Source organism: Hyaena hyaena, unplaced genomic scaffold, assembly GCF_003009895.1.
Source record: "Hyaena hyaena isolate Hyena2069 unplaced genomic scaffold, ASM300989v1 scaffold_44, whole genome shotgun sequence".
NCBI classification, from domain to species: domain Eukaryota; kingdom Metazoa; phylum Chordata; class Mammalia; order Carnivora; family Hyaenidae; genus Hyaena; species Hyaena hyaena.
This window is the reverse complement of record NW_024080676.1, coordinates 2,555,985-2,573,059: the sequence shown is the minus strand read 5'-3', so window position 1 is coordinate 2,573,059 and position 17,075 is coordinate 2,555,985. Positions and strand designations below refer to the sequence as shown.

The following is a 17,075-nucleotide window of genomic DNA, read 5'->3' as shown; positions in this document are numbered from 1 at the left end:
AGACTAAACTTAAAACCAGACATACAAGTCACAGATCATAAAAATTTTTTAAATAATGAATGTCTTCAATCACATTACTCCCACTGAAAACAGTAATAAATTTACTGTTAAAATTTTTATGAGAGTAAAAAGGGATTTTGTACCATTAATAAAACACAGTATAAGAATTATTTTTACTTCATCATTTTAATGTAATTTCCTTTCATATTCTACGTTGACATGTTTTATTAATGTGTAAAATATGTTAATGAGTAGGATATGTATACATTTTATGAATAAGTCAATAAACATACAATAGGAATACATACTACAGTATTTTACTGATGGAGTATACAATTAAAAAAATTGAGGGGATGCCTGAGTGGCTCACTAGGTTAAGTGTCTGACTCTTGTTTTTGATTCAGGTCATGATCTCAGGGTCGTGAAACTGAGCTCTGTGTAGGGCTCTGCACTGGGTGTGGAGCCTGCTTAAGATTCTGATTCTCTCTCCCTCTCTCCCCGCCCCCAAACCCTCCCTACCACTCACACACAGGCACACACTCTCCTCCCTTTCTTAAAAAAAAAAAAAAAAGTTGAGACCATTATTCTAAATGATGGCCAAAAAAAAAAAAAAAAAGCTAATTAGTTTTGTTGGCATAAGTATTGGGGGACATTTTCCTCTGTCCAAACCCCTTCCTCCTCCTGAGAGCCATATTTCCAGAAATGCCTCACCCAGTGGAGGAAGGGAAAAGTATAATGGAATATCTGCCCCTAAATCTGTCTGCATGATAGTTTGCCTGTATAAGGAAGAACCAAGTAGTAACACAGCAACTGTTCTGGTTGGTCTAAGCTCTTTGCCAACTTGGATCCTTCTATCTGTAGTATTAGACACTGGAAAATTTTATTTATTTGCCTTGAGATATTTTCAGTTTTCCACATACAACTGATAGGTGACATCCTAGCATTCCTGATTTGTGGTACCAGAAGCACTGGAGAGCTGGTCTCTCCTTACCTCCTAAGAATTTCTGGAAATGGTCAGAAGACCATAGAACAATGCTTCTATTACTTCAGGTGAAAAGATGGACTGTTCAAGAGAAAGTCCAAGTTCCCATGGCACCTGCATTTCTTAGGTCTGAGGGACCCTAATTGTATGTGCTTCATGGCTGAGGTTCAGCTATGATATGGTCCATGTGGCTCCACATAAAAGCAACAGTTACAAGACAAAGGCCAAGACACCGTCCTGCCTCTTAGCTAATAGCTTACCTTGAAAATTTCTGCCATTTTTCGTTGCTGAGGCAATGAGCAGTGGTTCTCAATCGATATGATGATGGGCAGGTCAGAGTTGACAAAGGCACTACGATCAATGGCTTCAACCACCTCCTACGGAAGCCAGAACAGGTCATTAGAGTCCAGACATCTTCCAAGGTATCAGAAGGGGCCAGTTACTTACAGCCACAGAGAGCATCTAAATTGTTGTATTGGAAGATTCTAGCCAAAATGGTTTTATCTTTTCAAATGTATTTTCAAATTAAGCAAGATGATAGGCTGTTTTCTATGAACCCATTAAACTGTTCATATTGAGTTTTGTTCACATACTTTATAAGGAAGAGCTATTAGTATGCCAAATCTAACAAATCAGTATGTATACTGATTACATTATAGGTAAAAGGCATTGTGTTGGTTACAGCATCAAAAATGATAAGGCTTAAGATACTTTCCTGTTTTCAAGGAATTTGTAGTAAATCTACCTGGGGCAGTAAGACATATATACATATACTTATGTGTGCATGTAAACACAGTTATCAAATCCTTCTTCTGTGAATATAGAGTACAAAAGTTTCAGGAGAGATTAATAGGAAGATGAGCTAAAGAGAAAATGCATTTTAGCTATCCTCTCTACATATAAGACAGAAATAATAGTATTCCATCCCAGTCTGGCCACAGTTCAGAGAAAAATGATTTTACACAGCCCAAAACATCTGAATGAGGATAGTGATTGCACAATTCGAAACAGTGATCCAATGAGACTAGTCTTCCTGGGTGACCGACCTCCCCAAGTGGAACCAATTCTCATTACTTTATAATATCATTTAATAATCTCTCAACACATTATGCTGGTCTTTGTCAGCAGGACACCAGGATAAAAACACTTTTAACTCCTGTAGCAAGAGAAAAGCCCCGGCCTTTTACATATCATTTTATGATATAAAATTTGCAACAATAATTGCAAGGTAATTCATTTAAGGTCCTGGCTGTTAAGCTCTGGTTGAGTGAGAACTTAATGGGAGTTCTAGATCAACTCCTAGAAGGAAGAACATGTGTACGTCCCATACAGTCTCAGGAAGTCTACAGACTTGGGACAAGGACCCCCAGCGTAAGGCGTGATTTGGAGAGCCACTCACTGGAAAGGTGCACAAAGACAGTGACTCTGCAATCGGGTTTAGGGAGTGCTAGGAAACATTACCTTGAAGGGGATCTTGGTTGTCAGCGTGTGTCCGTGATAGATGATGGGCAATCCATCGTCTCCGTCCCAACAATCCAGCTCTATGCTCCTACAGCCTTGCAGGAGGACCTGTGTGATCAATGAATGCATCCACCCCACGTGAGCAAAAGGACACAGAGCCTCAGATGCAACCCAGCACATGCTTCTACCTATCAGTGTTCACATTCAGAACTAAAGCAGGAGGGTGTTAAGATCTAAAATAAATCTTGCATTTGGGCCAAAAGCTGCAATTCATTAGGGGAGACAACAGATGATGGTGGAAAACATGTTTTCCAAAGCTGAATACTATCAGAAGGTAAAATTTGATAGCAAAACCATAGGACTATTTCCCCAGAGACTTTAGTCCCTTGAGGGACCTACATAAGGTACATCCTGAAATGAGAGCGTCAGGCCAGTGCTCTACCAGGGCAAATATCGGTGAAGATGAAGGGGCTGATGTTGCAGCCCAAAGGAAATGAGGCCACTGATTCCTTAATGACCTGGCTAAATTTTGCACAAATCCAATCAGAATAAAATCCCCTCCATTTAGACCCAAATTCTTCTACCAGCTAATGCCTTCACTAGGAACACATAGCATGCTAAGACTAGAAGCAAGCAGTCCTCAAGGATTTGCCTTGCTGTCTGATCCTAGAAGAGAGGCAAATAATGCACAAACTGCCCTTTCCCATACGCACAGCATCATTCAGTAACCAATCACAACACCCTTGCCCCTTAAGCTTTGATATGTTTATCTCATAACCTCTTCTGGGAAGTGCTCCAGGAAATTAGATGAGAATTAGACGAGATGACACCTATTTGATATCCCGGATGTAGAGCTGGAAGCAGAGCTCCTGACATGTGCTCGGGCTGCAACTCTGTAATATTTGCTTGGAGCAACCTCTTCCTCTATAGTCTCTATTGTGAACTATCTTAAAAGATTTCCATGTATTGGAAGGGCAAAGTACACCCAGAGGTGGATGTATCTGCGAATGGGCCAACTCACTGATTTAAAACTCCATATAATTATTTCCATGTGGTAAGGATCCATCCAATACTGGGGTGAGTGGCCACTAGAGTTGTTGCAAGAAAACTCAGATAGTGGAATCCTTCGTATTTTAATATTTTTTATGACGTCTTTGCTAGATTCTTCCATCCCACAGCATGTAGCACCAATCTTCCCAGATGACCTATCTCCCAGGTGGAACCAATTCTGCAGCCCCCCAAGGCTGTCAGCTTCTTCCAACACCTGAAGTATCTAGAGGCATGTTGCTTTGGGCTAAGGATGGCTGTATCATGACAGCAGGAGCAGGAGGCTGCTTCCTGTCTGTGGTGAGTCATGCTGGGAAGAACACTCACTGACTGGCAGCAGATGAGACGGTTTTTCAGCAGGCAGAGACTAAAGGTCTTTATGAAAGTCTATATGATATTAAGACCTCCACATACAGCTAGAAAAAGAAAACCAGGGCTTGAAATTCCAGGTGGGAATAGGGTTTTTTCTCACTTCCGATCTGTCCCAGGGAGTAAGGCGAGGAGACAGCTAGGAGGCTGAGGGAGAGCAGAGTGCTAAGAAATAAAGGACAAGGGATCTTCACACTAGGTTTAACCACGTCTCTGAGTCTAGTTGAGGGGCTCTTGTGTCTCATTCGAAGTCTGTAACTATCTCTTATTGAGGTGGAATGTTAAGGAGTTAGAAAAAAACCTCTTTGAGGTCAAATAGGGAATTAAATCAAATAGGGAATTCCTATTTGACCTCAAATAGGAATTAAAGCTAGGACATTGGCTCCGGCTCCTGCTCATTCATTTTCCTGGGAGAAATACACACACACACACACACACACACACACACACACGCACACTTCATTTCTTTCCCTTATAACTAGAACAATAGATTTCAAACTCCTTTTAACCTTGGAATTCTCTGTGCAAATGGAGGGTCATAGGTAAACACATAAAAAGAACAGGACTTTAGCTGCAGTGGGGGTAGGAGGTGCAGCTTTCCTACTCTGCTGCTTTCTTATCTCAGTGTCCTCAGCCGAGGTCCCTGGACAGAGCACCTAGTTTGAAAATCACTACTCTAGGGACACATCTTCATTTCATAAGAAAAGTACTTTAGGGGCACCTGGGTGTCTCAGTCGGTTAAGTGTCTGACTTTGGCTCAGGTCATGATCTCACGGTTTGTGAGTTTGAGCCCCACATCAGGCTGTCTGCTGTCAGCACAGAGCCTCCTTCTGACCCTCTGTTACTGTCTCTCTCTGCCCCTCCCCTGCTTGCTCATGTGCACACACTCTCAAAAATAAATAAACAGTTAAAGTACTTTAGATTTTTAGAGTTTAAAATACATATTCCTTAGTAGATAGGCTTTGGGGCAGAAGTTTGACCCATGCTTGAGGAATATCTGGACTAATCAGGAGAACGATCAGCTCTGCTGGGTTTCTGGAAACAATGATAATTTTCACACTTGAACATCCTCCCACCACCACACATTTCTATTCGCTGAGCCTAGGTTAGCTTCCTCCTGATGAACTCTTCTAGTAGGAGGTCAGAAAACAAGCAGCATAGATGAGAAGTTGCAGAAAATTTATCAGACAACTGACATGCAGATCATTGAGAGCTTGTGTTTAGGTCAAACGGATGTGCTTTTTCTAGTCCAGAGACCCTTCTAAGTTTCCAAGAACATTCCCATGAATTTAAGTGTGTAGGGACAGTGTCCACAGTCTTTGCAGATTTTTGTTCCTTAAGTTGGTTACCATAGGGATGGATTGATTGTCTAACAAACTGCAAATGAAAATAAACAATATTTTGGGAATAACTTCATAGACAGTTGCATTTTCTATTATGCTTTCCCACTATAATGTATTGATTTATTTAGCATTTAGTGAAACGATCAGATAATTTTCCCATGGGAAAATCTAATTATAGTAGGAGTAGGTCAGACTAACTAGGATTTAAAAGCTATGAGTCTCAAACAAATACTTTTTTTGTGTGCCTAGGATAAAGGTTAAGTATAGATAGGAGGAAGAAAGAAAACAAAAAGAAATAGACAAAACTACAGTGTGTATAGGCAGTTTTCCCACACATCATGTTTCCTCACATTTCACACATAATAGTTTGTAAGTTCTTCAAAGGAGTGAAAAATTAGGTTTTTTGTGAATTACAGTAATGAAGTTTAATGGAAACCCCACCCCACGTGGAGTTCTGTACCTGGCTGTAGAGTTCTACTGAGGACTCTCCTTTGAGCTGGTGGCCTGTGAGGTAGGTATTGTGTGAAGATTCAATGTAATAGTAGGAGAGAGGCAGCTGCAGTTCTTTTACGTTTTCCTGTGACTCATCATTTTTGGAGGCGAAATTATCTTTATCCATCAGAAACCTAGAGAAAACCAAATTTTCTTAGGACTGCGTGGGTAAAATATGTACTCTTAAATGATGGGCAATAGGTATTTTAAAGGTTACCTTGCAAATCCTTCAAATGACAGTAGACCCTGATGACACATGCTAACGCTAGGCTCAAACTTCTGCAAGGGACACAAAAAGAGTGTTATTTAGGTAAAGGAAACTAAGGGAAAAAAACCCCAGCACATCATTTTTTAAAGCTGTTCTGTTTTCATCAGGAAGCATCTAAACCAAATATTTGAACTAATTTAGTTATGTAATGGTAAGAGGTAGTTTTTTAGTCCCAAAGAAAACATTTATTATATGTGCGTTTATTATATGAAGCATATTTATTTAAGAGAAAAAGGGAGCGTGAGGGGGAAGAATACAGTTCACATGAAAACAAATGGTTACTGGAATATCCAGGTGAAAATGTAGATAATAATAGCAGCTCCTGGCAGAGCTAGTGAGAGGCAAAATGATGATTCATAGAGAACACTTAGGACAATGCTCGTACTCAACAACAGTGTAGTGAGAACCCAATCATGTGACCATCATCTTATGTCACTAGCATTTCCGGTAATCAACTGCTGGATAGAGAATCCACTGATTCCCCCATCAGTTGATGAGGGAGGTTGAAAACCTAGACTGACCCTGCAGCATGTGACGTGGCCATCATGAGTGTGCTACTCCATGTCCTACCACCCTCTAGTGGAAGCTATCATCATATCTTGCCTGGGTTACTGTGACAGCTTCCCACCTGGTCTCTCTGCTTCCACTCCATCCCCAGCACAGTTCATTTTCCAATGGGGCCAGAGTGACCTCTTGAAAACATATATCAAACTATGTTACTCCCCTGCTCAAAAATTCCCAATAGCTTCCCATGTCACACAGACTAAAGTCAAACTCCTCACCATGGCCTAAAATGCCCAGGCCCTGCCTACCTGTCTGGTGTCATGTCTACCATTGTGCCTCTGGCTTATGTGGCTCCCACTACACTAGCCTTTTAGTTGTCTCGCTCCGGCCTTGGTCTTTGAGCTTGCTCCTCTTGGTCTGGAATTCTCTTTCTGCAGACTTTCACGTAGCTTATTGATTCAGGGCTCATCCCCACTGTCACCTCCTCAGGGTGGCCTGTGCTTACCACTCTCAGCCTTCCACATCACTACATCCCCTTACTCTGCTTTATTTTTTCAGAACCCATGAATATCTGAAATTACATTCTCTCTGTATTTGTCTATTGTCTGCCTCACCCACTAGGTGAAGGCCAGAATGTGATCTTATTTACTACTATATTCTAGGTCCTGGAACAGAGTCATAGAAGGAGTTAATAAATACTCATTAAATGTTCACAGTTGAAAACCTAGACTACTAGTTTTATTACGTGCCAGAACAACAAGAAGGAATCATCTACTGATTCCTTATAATAGTCACTAAGAGAAGGCTTGAGATCTATGATACTTATATGTTCAATAAGAACACTTATTTGATATTAAACAAAGCCCCTCTGTTTCTGTCCCAGACTAGAAGGTTTTGGAAAGAAGTATAGACACAGTGTGTTTAGCAGAAAATTATTAGAATAGTCAGAGGCTCTGCACAGACGTGCATATGAAATGGGTACAAACCTGGATGATGCTGAGGATCTCATCATAAGTGCAGTGCTCTCCTTGGCAGTTCACTAGGAAGTCATTGAGCTGGAGGATGCCAACCCCAAACACGCCCAAGGATGTACTCTCAACCCCAGTGCCATTTGTGACGATGCTTGCAGCAGCAATGGCATCAGATATCTGCCGCTGGTTGTCTGACAGCTGCTGTTTACTCTTAATGAATAACCCCAAATCCGAGACATTTCTGGTCAATAAATCTGAAACAGAACCACCCACAGAACATGAACAAGCTAGCCAGAATCTTTCACGAAGTTCATTTTGGAGATAATGGCTGTGGAATTGGTAGGCTGTAGAAGATCTTCACTGATCTGTCTAAACAAGCGATCCAACTCTGTGCTTACTCATGGATTCACATAGTTGAAGGAACAAAAAACGAATCAATGAATAAGAAAAAGACACTAAGAGAGAATGAGGTCAATAATCTTGAAAGCCTATGAGCTCAGGGTATTAGATGAGAACTAAATGTACATTCAGTTGGGGACTTGAGGCTGAATTTGAACTTTGGTTTTTGAGGATTACATTTTTGCTTTTAGAGACAATGAAGGTGTACCCTTAAAATTACAGTTTTTTTGAACTTCAAGAGTGTAATTATAAGCATTTGTGTGCAGGCTTCAGGGTGAAAATAAGTTTTCAACTTATTTGGGTAAATATCAAGGAATAAAATTGCTGGATTGTATGGTAAGAGTGTATTAAGTTTTGTAAGAAACTGCCAAACTCTTTTCCAAAGTGGCTGTGCCACTTTACCTTTTGACCAGCAATGCTTCGCATTGGCACCACATTTATGGCCATTTATTTTGATTCTTGCCACTTTGGAAGAGAAACTGGCAGTTTCTTACGGGGTTAAACACAGGCTTACCCATACGATTTAGCAACTGCATTCCCAGGCGTTTACCCAAAGGAGTCGAAAACTTATGTCCACACAAAAACGTGCATATAGATATTTATAGTAGTTTCATTCATAAAACTACTAAAAAGTTTCATTACTAAAACTCTGAAGCAACCAAGATGTCCTTCAAAAAGTGAATGGATAAACAGCAGTACATATACACAATGGAGTATTATTCAGTGACAAAAAGAAATGAGCTACTGAGCTGTGAAAAAACATAGGGGAACCTTAAACACATACAGCTAAGAGAAAGAAGCCAATCTGAAAAGACTATATACAAACTATGATTCCATCCATATGACATTCTTGGAAAGAAAGAACTATGGGGACAGTAAAAAGGGATTCAGAGGAAGATGGGAAGAATGGAAACATGGGGAACAGGGGATTTTTAAGACATTGAAAGTATTTTGTATGATATTGTAATGGTAGATCCATGTCATTATGCTTATGTCAAAGCCCATAGCATGTACAACACACACAGTGAACACTGAACTATGGACTTCAGTTATTAATACTATGTCAGTATCAGTTCAACTGTCACATACCACACTAATGCAAGATATTAATAATAGGAAAAATAGTGTATGTTGGGGAAAGGAGGATATGGTTGACTCTTAAACAGCATGGGTTTGAACTGTGTGGATCCACGGATGCAGATCTTTTCTATAAACAGTGTAATACCATAAGTGTATTTTCTCTTCCTTATAGTTTTCTTAATGTCTTTTCTCTATCTTCCTTTATTATAACAATATAGTGTATAACACATATAATATACACACAAAATATGGATTGATCAACTGTTATTGTTATGTTATCATTAAGGGTTTTGGCCAAGAGCAGGCTATTAGTAGTTAAGTTTGGGGGAGCCAAAAATTAACCCTTTGGATATTTGACTGCATGGGGGATTGGAATCCCTAACCCTTGCCTTGTTCCAGGGTGAACTATATATGGGAACTCTCTGTACTTTCCAATAATTTTTTGTAAACCTAAAACTGCTCCAAAAATTAATGTCTATTAATTTTTTAAGCACTTGTGTGGCTCAGTCGGTTAAGTATTTGACTATGGTTCAGGTCATGATCTTGTGGTGTGGGTTTGAGCCCCACGTCAGGCTCTGTGCTGACATCTCAGAGTCTGGAGCCTGCTTCCGATTCTGTCTCCCTCTCTCTTTGCTCTTCCTCCACTTACATTGTCTCTCTCTCTCTGTCTCTCAAAAATAAATAAACATTAAAAAAATTTTAACAAGTACAGCTACTTGACTAATCCGTAGTTATGTACATTTTATGACTAAAGTTGAAAAGGTGAATTTTCTTAGTTGAGGACAATATAAGTTTTTAAGTAATAAAAAAGCAATGGTAAGAGGACAGTTTCTTTTGCTTTTACTTTTTTGTGTTTCTAGTTGTCAGCAAGAATGGAAGAGAAATATAATAGGCTGACAATGCATTAGTGATTATGACAGAATAGAATTTTTGATGTGGTTGGTGATGGTGGTAGCGGTGAGGCGACAAAGGAGGCAGACATCCTGGTTTACCTACTGCCCTGGAGTGCTCTGCTCAGGTAACTAAGGAGTCTCTTAGTCAAAGGACAGACAACTTCCACCCTGGGGTTGAGCACCTGTTGGCCTGCAGTCAGGGAGGAGATGGGTAGTGTACCACGCACCTAGTGGACATGTGGACACAGGTGGGAGGTTTTCAGTTGACAGAATGATTGGGAGGCTCTATTGATTAAATATTCTGGAATGCATACAGACACAGGCCATGATGCATTTCCTTGCCGAAAATGCCAGCAGCTCCTACCCCCGACACACCGTGAAACAATCCTCAAAGTGTTTCATCACTCTGCAGAGAACAGCATGCCACGTGGGACGGGCTGAGGGTTTGTGTGACTGGATCTCTCATCTTCGTTTTTAGAAAAAAAGGTCCTAACAGGAAATATGAACTTGTTACACAAACCTAGGTCAGGCTGAAGATCGCTGGTGTTTTCGTCAATTGTTAGGTTGGTGTAGAGTGGCACTGACTCAGAGCCGGCTCGGTTGCAGGGCACAGCGTAGACATCGAAGAGATCCTTCAGGTCTTTGCGGCTCCTCACACTGGGCGAGGAGTGGAAAACACTCATGTTTACTATTGTTACAAAGATGGGGGGCTGAGAAAGGGCAGGAAGAAAGCATGCCGTACCTGAATGATTTGAACAGCTCAACAAATTCAACAAAGCTCATGTTACTATCTGAGACCATGAAGCTCTGGAAACCCTTCATTCCGCCTTTGATCCGCCCGTGCCAGCTGCTGCTGCTCCAAGCACTGCAACAAAGACATGGCCTTAACAGACATTGTCATTGTGCCTTGGATACGTCCTCTGATGGCCATATGAGCAAAGAGATCGACTGCAGGTCATTCAGGAGTTAGACTATCCTCCAGACTTTCTTTTCAGTTCTCTCAAAATTAATCTATAGTGTGTCAGAGCAAACATATCCTACAGTGAAACCTCTTCATGTTTACAGCCTACTCAATAGGGCCATGAGGGTAATGTTCCTCTACTAATTAACACAGTTCTTCAGAATCACAGGTCTATGGGGGAAAGATAACTTAAATTCAATGTTTCTGAAGAAAACCCCTTTTTTTCCCCAAAACTGTCCCAAATTACTCAAGCATAACCTATGGAAGATTATGCATGTTCTTTCCTATATTCTAAAGTATAGAAACACATTGGAGAAGAAAATCCATATCAATGTTTTCTCTTTTTCCTTTCTTCACCAGTTATTAGATGAAAACAAGGAAGGACTTTTTATATTAACGGAAAATGTGAGTCACAAAAATATTAAGAATGGAAGGAAGCCAACTCTGCCTAGAATATATCTGCACCTGCCAAGGCTGTGTATTCAATATAAAAATACCAGACAACTCGGTCAAAAACTCATTCTAGCTGTTTCACAACATTTTTATTTTCCATCCTGGTTCCCTGACAAGATAGTATATGAAATGTTTTGACTGGTTTTTAGTTAAATCAATAAACAGGATCTTCCTTTTTTTTCCCCTTTTGTTTTTTGTGCTTTATTTTATTGTTTTGACTTTTGAAATGCTTCAAATATATAAGAAGTATAGAGAATGTTGTTATGAATAGCCAGTTTATCCTCAATCTTGCTAATAGTGTTTATTCATGGAAAATTACTTTGCGTTGACATCTGAAGGTCACCTCTATACATGGACGAAAAGTACAAAAGGATGGATTTACAGTTCTTTTGTAGGCATGGGTTGTTGATCCCCCGTGGTGTTGGAAACAGAGGGTGGAGGTTCAGGAAGATGAAAAAGTCAGACGAGTGGCTTATCACTTGCACTTAAGCAAATACATTCCCTGTCTTCCTCCTGTCTACTTCCAGGTCAGCCGCTGTCTGCAGGAACCTTTAGGAAACTCGGTCCACTCTCTCCCTTTCTAGGGCTTAGCCTTGCCTTTTCCTTGAACAGCATTCAGGGTGATTTTTCTTCCTTGCCTTGTCTTTTCTTTCTGTTGTAGTTTACTCAGTGGGCACTGATTTCTGTCTTCCTGGGGGAGGACCCTGTGATCCTACATCTGGCATGTTAGTTCTGCCTCTTGGAGAAGATTTTCCTCCCTTCCTCTGTCCTTCTCTTTCCTGCTCCTGAGTGATGTAAATAAAGCGAAAGCCACTTAATCTAAGTTCTCCGGCTCTTTTATTTACTCAGGACACTGAACAGGCTGAAATATCACGTAAAGAATTCTGATTCTTTGTAGCTCTTAATTTTGTTACAAACCTAAGCTTATGGAAAAGTTGGAAGAGTAGTACAAAGAATTCCCATGTACCTTTGACCCAGTTTCACCGAGTATAGAAATCTGAATGTATAAGGCATAAATTATGTTTATTATTCATATTGTAAAAGAATGCTTCCCTTTAAAAGATGATTTACTGTAGGGTTCTTATCAGTAGCAAACTTCCTTCAGAGAGTCAGAAAGTGTGTATGTGTAATTAACGTTTCCAAAGCCAGTGTCTGCACAGACCCATTTCTTCCTCCAATCCCTCTGATAAAGTAAAGAATGCCTGTTTTATCTTGGTTCTGTGTGAACCTCTGCATTTCTTAAACTTTTTGAGGGGTCGAGGGAGATGGTGTGGCATTCTAATTCCTTTGGAAAGCTTTCATGTTAATATTATTTCTTCTCAGGGGGTAGATGTTGTTTCAAATCTGTAATTTACATGGCCTTTATAAATAATTTACTATAATACCACCTTTAGAATTACACCGAACATGCCTAACTTGCTATAATACATTCATCTTTATAGACAAGTATTTTGCCTTATATATGAGATGATATGGAATATATTTCCCTGTCAGCAAAGGGTAAAGTAGCTTCTATTCAAACTTAATTTATTCCTCAGAACAGTGCTATCCAATAGAAGTTTTGGCAATGATAGAAGTGCTCTATATCTGCACTGTTCAGCATAGTGGCCACTGGCCACTTGTAGCTATGAAACACTTTTAATGTGCATAGTGTGACTGAGGAACTGAATTTTAAGTTTTCTTTAATTTTAATAGATTTAAAATTGAATTTAAATAGCCATTATTATTCCCCTAAGCCCCACCCCACCGCTATTATATTTGACAAAGCAACTTTAGAAAATCATAGATTGGGTAATGTTAGTGCTACTGACCTTTGAAGGATTAGTCTGTCAAATAGTTAGGAATAATTATAGTCATATGAGAAGGTAGGAGTGTAAAATCAGGAAAATTGGAAGCATTAAAAAATTTTGGGGTTTTCAGTTTTCAATGTAATTGTTAACTCAAAATCAGAGTCTTTCCACAGAGCACTGGAAGATGCCCTTCTAACACAACTTGAATGATATGAAGGGTCCTTCTGTTTTATCATGTTAAGGCCCCACCTGGACGGGCTCTTGTTTGAAGAAGACAGCACAGGGGAAGACACTGGCCTGTTGGGGGATGATGTGCCGGTGGACAAGTTAGGGGACCCAGCCGTGGTCAAAGAGTGGGCTCTTCTGGAAGGCAGAGTGTTAGGAGGGCTCATGATGGCATTTGCCTCTGGAAGAGAGAGAGACAGAAATGAGACAATGACGCCACATTATCCTTTCCCTAGAGTTCAAAGAAAAGCCAAAGATGCTTTTGAATGTCTGAGCAAATCAATTTATGCAGGCAATCTCTATACAAGAAACCTCAAAATAGGCTGATGAATGAACTAATGTGGGTTCTCAACCTTGGTTGCATTACTGGAATCATTTGGGGAACTTAAAAATATAGAGATATTAGGGTCCTAGTCAGAGGATGTTGGAATCAGTTAGGTTGGGGTGTGGCCAGGAGATCCAGATATTTACTTTATTTATTTATTTATTTATTTTTAACGTTTATTTATTTTTGAAAGAGAGAGACAAAGCATGAGTGGGGGAGGGGTAGCAAGAGGGGGAGACACAGAATCCAAAACAGGCTCTGGGCTCTGAGCTGTCAGCACAGAGCCCAACACAGGGCTTGTACCCACAAACCATGAGATCCTGACCTGAACCAAAGTCAGATACCTAACTGACTGAGCCACCCAGGCACCCCCCAGATCATTTATTTATTTATTTATTTAACATTATTATTTTTTAATTTAAATCCAAGTTAGTTAACATATAGTGTAATAATGATTTCAGAAATAGAATTTAGTGATTCATCACTTACATATAACACCCAGTGCTCATCCCAACAAGTGGCCTCCTTAATGCCTCTTGCCCATTTAGGCCATCCCCCACTAACACCCCTCCAGCAACCCTCAGTTTGTTCTCTGTATTTAAGAGTCTCTTATGGTTTGTCTCCCTCTCTGTTCTTATATTATTTTTGCTTCCCTTCCCTTATGTTTATTTTTATTGTATCTTAAATTCCACATATGAGTGAAATCATATGATATTTGCCTTTTTCTGACTGAATCATTTCACTTAGCATAATACACTCTAGTTCTATCCATGTTGTTGCAATGGCAAGAATTCATTCTTTTTAACTGCCAAGTAATATTCCATTGTTTATCTATATCTATCTATATCTATCTATCTATATCTATCTATCTATCTATCTATCTGTCTATATCTATCTATCTATCTATCTATTTATCTATCTATACCATATCTTCTTTTTTTTTTTTTTTTAAATGTTTTATTTATTTCTAGGAGAGAGAGAGAGAGAGAGACAGCGCGAGCTGGGGAGGGTCAGAGAGAGAGGGAGTCACAGATTGAAACAGGCTCCAGGCTCTGAGCTGGCAGTCAGCACAGAGCCCGACGCGGGGCTCGAACCCACGAACTGCGAGATCATGACCTAAGCGAAAGTCGGACGCTCAACCGATTAAGCCACCCAGGCGCCCTATACCATATCTTCTTTATCCATTCTTCAGTTGATAGACATTTGAGCTCTTTCCATACTTTGGCTATTGTCAATAGTGCTGCTATAAACATTGGGGTGCATGTGCCCCTTTGAAACAGCACACATGTATCCCTTGGATAAATACCTAGTAGTGCTGTTGCTGGGTCATAGAGTAATTCTATTTTTAACTTTTTGAGGAACTTCCATACTGTTTTCCAGAGTGGCTATATCAGTTTGCATTCCCACCAGCAGTGCAAAAGTGTTCCTCTTTCTCCGCATCCTTGCCAACATCTGTCACTGCCTGAGTTGTTAATTTTAGCCATTCTGACAAGTGTGAGGTGATATTTCATTGTGGTTTTGATTGTATTTCTCTGATGATGAGTGATGTTAAGCATCTTTTCATGTGTCTGTTAGCCATCGGGATCTCTTCTTTGAAAAAGTGTCTATTCATGTCTTTTGCCCATTTCTTCACTGGATTATTTGTTTTTTGGGTGTTGAGTTTGATAAGTTCTTTAGAGATTTTGGAAACTAACCCCTTATCTGATACATCATTTGTAAATATCTTTTCCCATTCTGTTGGTTGTTTTTTAGTTTTGTTGATTGTTTCCTTTGCTGTGCAGAAGCCTTTGTCTTGATGAGATCCCAATAGTTCACTTTTGCTTTGTTTCCCTTACCTCTGGAGATATGTTGCCTCCAGAGAAGTTGCTGCAGCTGAGGTCAAGAGGTTGTTGCCTGTTTTCTCCTCTGGGATTTTGATGGCTTCCTGTCTTACATTGAGGTCTTTCATCCATTTTGAGTTTGTTTTTGTGTATGGTGTAAGAAAGTAGTCCAGGTTCATTCTTCTGCATGTCACCATCCAATCTCCCCAACAGCATTTACTAAAGAGACTGCCTTTATTCCATTAGATATTCTATCCTGCTTCGTCAGGATTAGTTGACCATAAGTTTGTGGGTCCATTTCTGGGTTCTCTATTCTGTTCCATTGATATGAGGGTCTGTTTTTGTGCCAGTACCATACTGTCTTGATGATTACAGCCTTGTAATACAGCTTGAAGGGATTGTGATGCCTCTTGCTTTGGTTTTCCTTTTCAGGATTGCTTTGGCTGTACGGGCTCTTTTCTGGATCCATACAAATTTTAGGTTTATTTGTTCTAGCTCTGCGAAGAATGCTGGTGTTATTTTGATAGGGATTGCATTGAATGTGTAGACAGCTTTGCGTACTATTGACATTTTAACAATATTTATTCTTCCAATCCATGAGGATGGAATATTTTTCTATTTTCTTGTGTGTGTCTTCTTCAATTTCTTTTGTAAACTTTCTATAGTTTTCAGTGTATAGATTTTTTTTTCCCTCTTTGGTTAAGTTTATTCCTAGGTATTTTATGGTTTGTCTCCCAGGTATTTAAAAAAAATGAATCTCAGCCATGGTTGAGAATCACTGGTCTAATTCTCTGCCTTGTATTTTGTATATCTCATATCCCCTGTCTATAAGGCCAAGTTAATCAAAGAGAATCTTCTTCCAAGCATACTATGCTTGCAGAAACAACCCTTGGGTTCCATCATTTAGTTAAATACAAAGGTTAAGTATATTTAACAAGACAAAAAGTTTTGTTAAGAATGCCCACAAGACTTAAACCATAATTGAAAACCAAATGCATTATTTTTCCCTATAAAATAAAATAAAACATCCCTGATGTCAATATGTGGCTTTACCTGATTCTTCTTGCTCATTCATGTCTTGAGGGTCAGAACCACTCCGGCTGCGACACTCCCTGTGCATTTTGGCTTTTCGAGTGGCCATCTCATCATCGGCTGCCTCTCCGCTCTCACCCTGGGAACACACACATGCCAATACCTTTCATTCTGTGTTTCTCTCCCTCCTGGCACTGCTTTAGCTCGGGCAGTTCCCTATTTTATGACTTCCCCACCTTCAATATCCCTGACCCCAAACCAGTATAGATCCCTGTGAAGGCTGACCAAGTATTCTCACATTACACTGTCCCACTAGTTTTGTGCTATACAGCAACACTCAGAGGTGTGTGTGTGTGGGGGGGGGGGCGGTGCAGGGAGGGCTGATAAAAGCAGGCTAAGGAGCCCTGGAATCATAGAGACCAAATTATGAAGCAGACAAAGCTTGGCTTAGGCATCAGTATGCAGAGTGGGACTTTTTCTAGATAACCATGGAAAAAATATATTATTCTGTTATAGTGATAACATATATATATAGTGTGATCTATAATATATAGCAGTAACTAACCAAATATTTTCTGCCATGGTAAAAACCATAAGGTCTACCAACTTTTTTTTTTTTTTTTAAAGCTTTTGGGGAAGCTAAAGATTTGTTCCTTTCTG

The 17,075-nt window shown here is 39.9% G+C and overlaps 1 protein-coding gene across 1 annotated transcript in view; it reads right to left on the bottom strand.

The window, feature by feature from the left end:
• The window catches only part of PLCE1 (phospholipase C epsilon 1), a 337,915-nt gene that overhangs the window by 53,681 nt on the left and 267,159 nt on the right, over positions 1–17,075 (bottom strand). The window contains exons 12-20 of the mRNA XM_039230185.1: positions 16,437–16,554; positions 13,263–13,419; positions 10,552–10,674; positions 10,330–10,466; positions 7,453–7,691; positions 5,912–5,973; positions 5,663–5,828; positions 2,444–2,551; positions 1,243–1,359 (exon numbers count right to left, since the gene is read on the bottom strand). Coding sequence (XP_039086116.1) covers positions 1,243–1,359; positions 2,444–2,551; positions 5,663–5,828; positions 5,912–5,973; positions 7,453–7,691; positions 10,330–10,466; positions 10,552–10,674; positions 13,263–13,419; positions 16,437–16,554 — 1,227 coding nt within the window. The remainder of the gene's footprint in view (positions 1–1,242; positions 1,360–2,443; positions 2,552–5,662; positions 5,829–5,911; positions 5,974–7,452; positions 7,692–10,329; positions 10,467–10,551; positions 10,675–13,262; positions 13,420–16,436; positions 16,555–17,075) is intronic.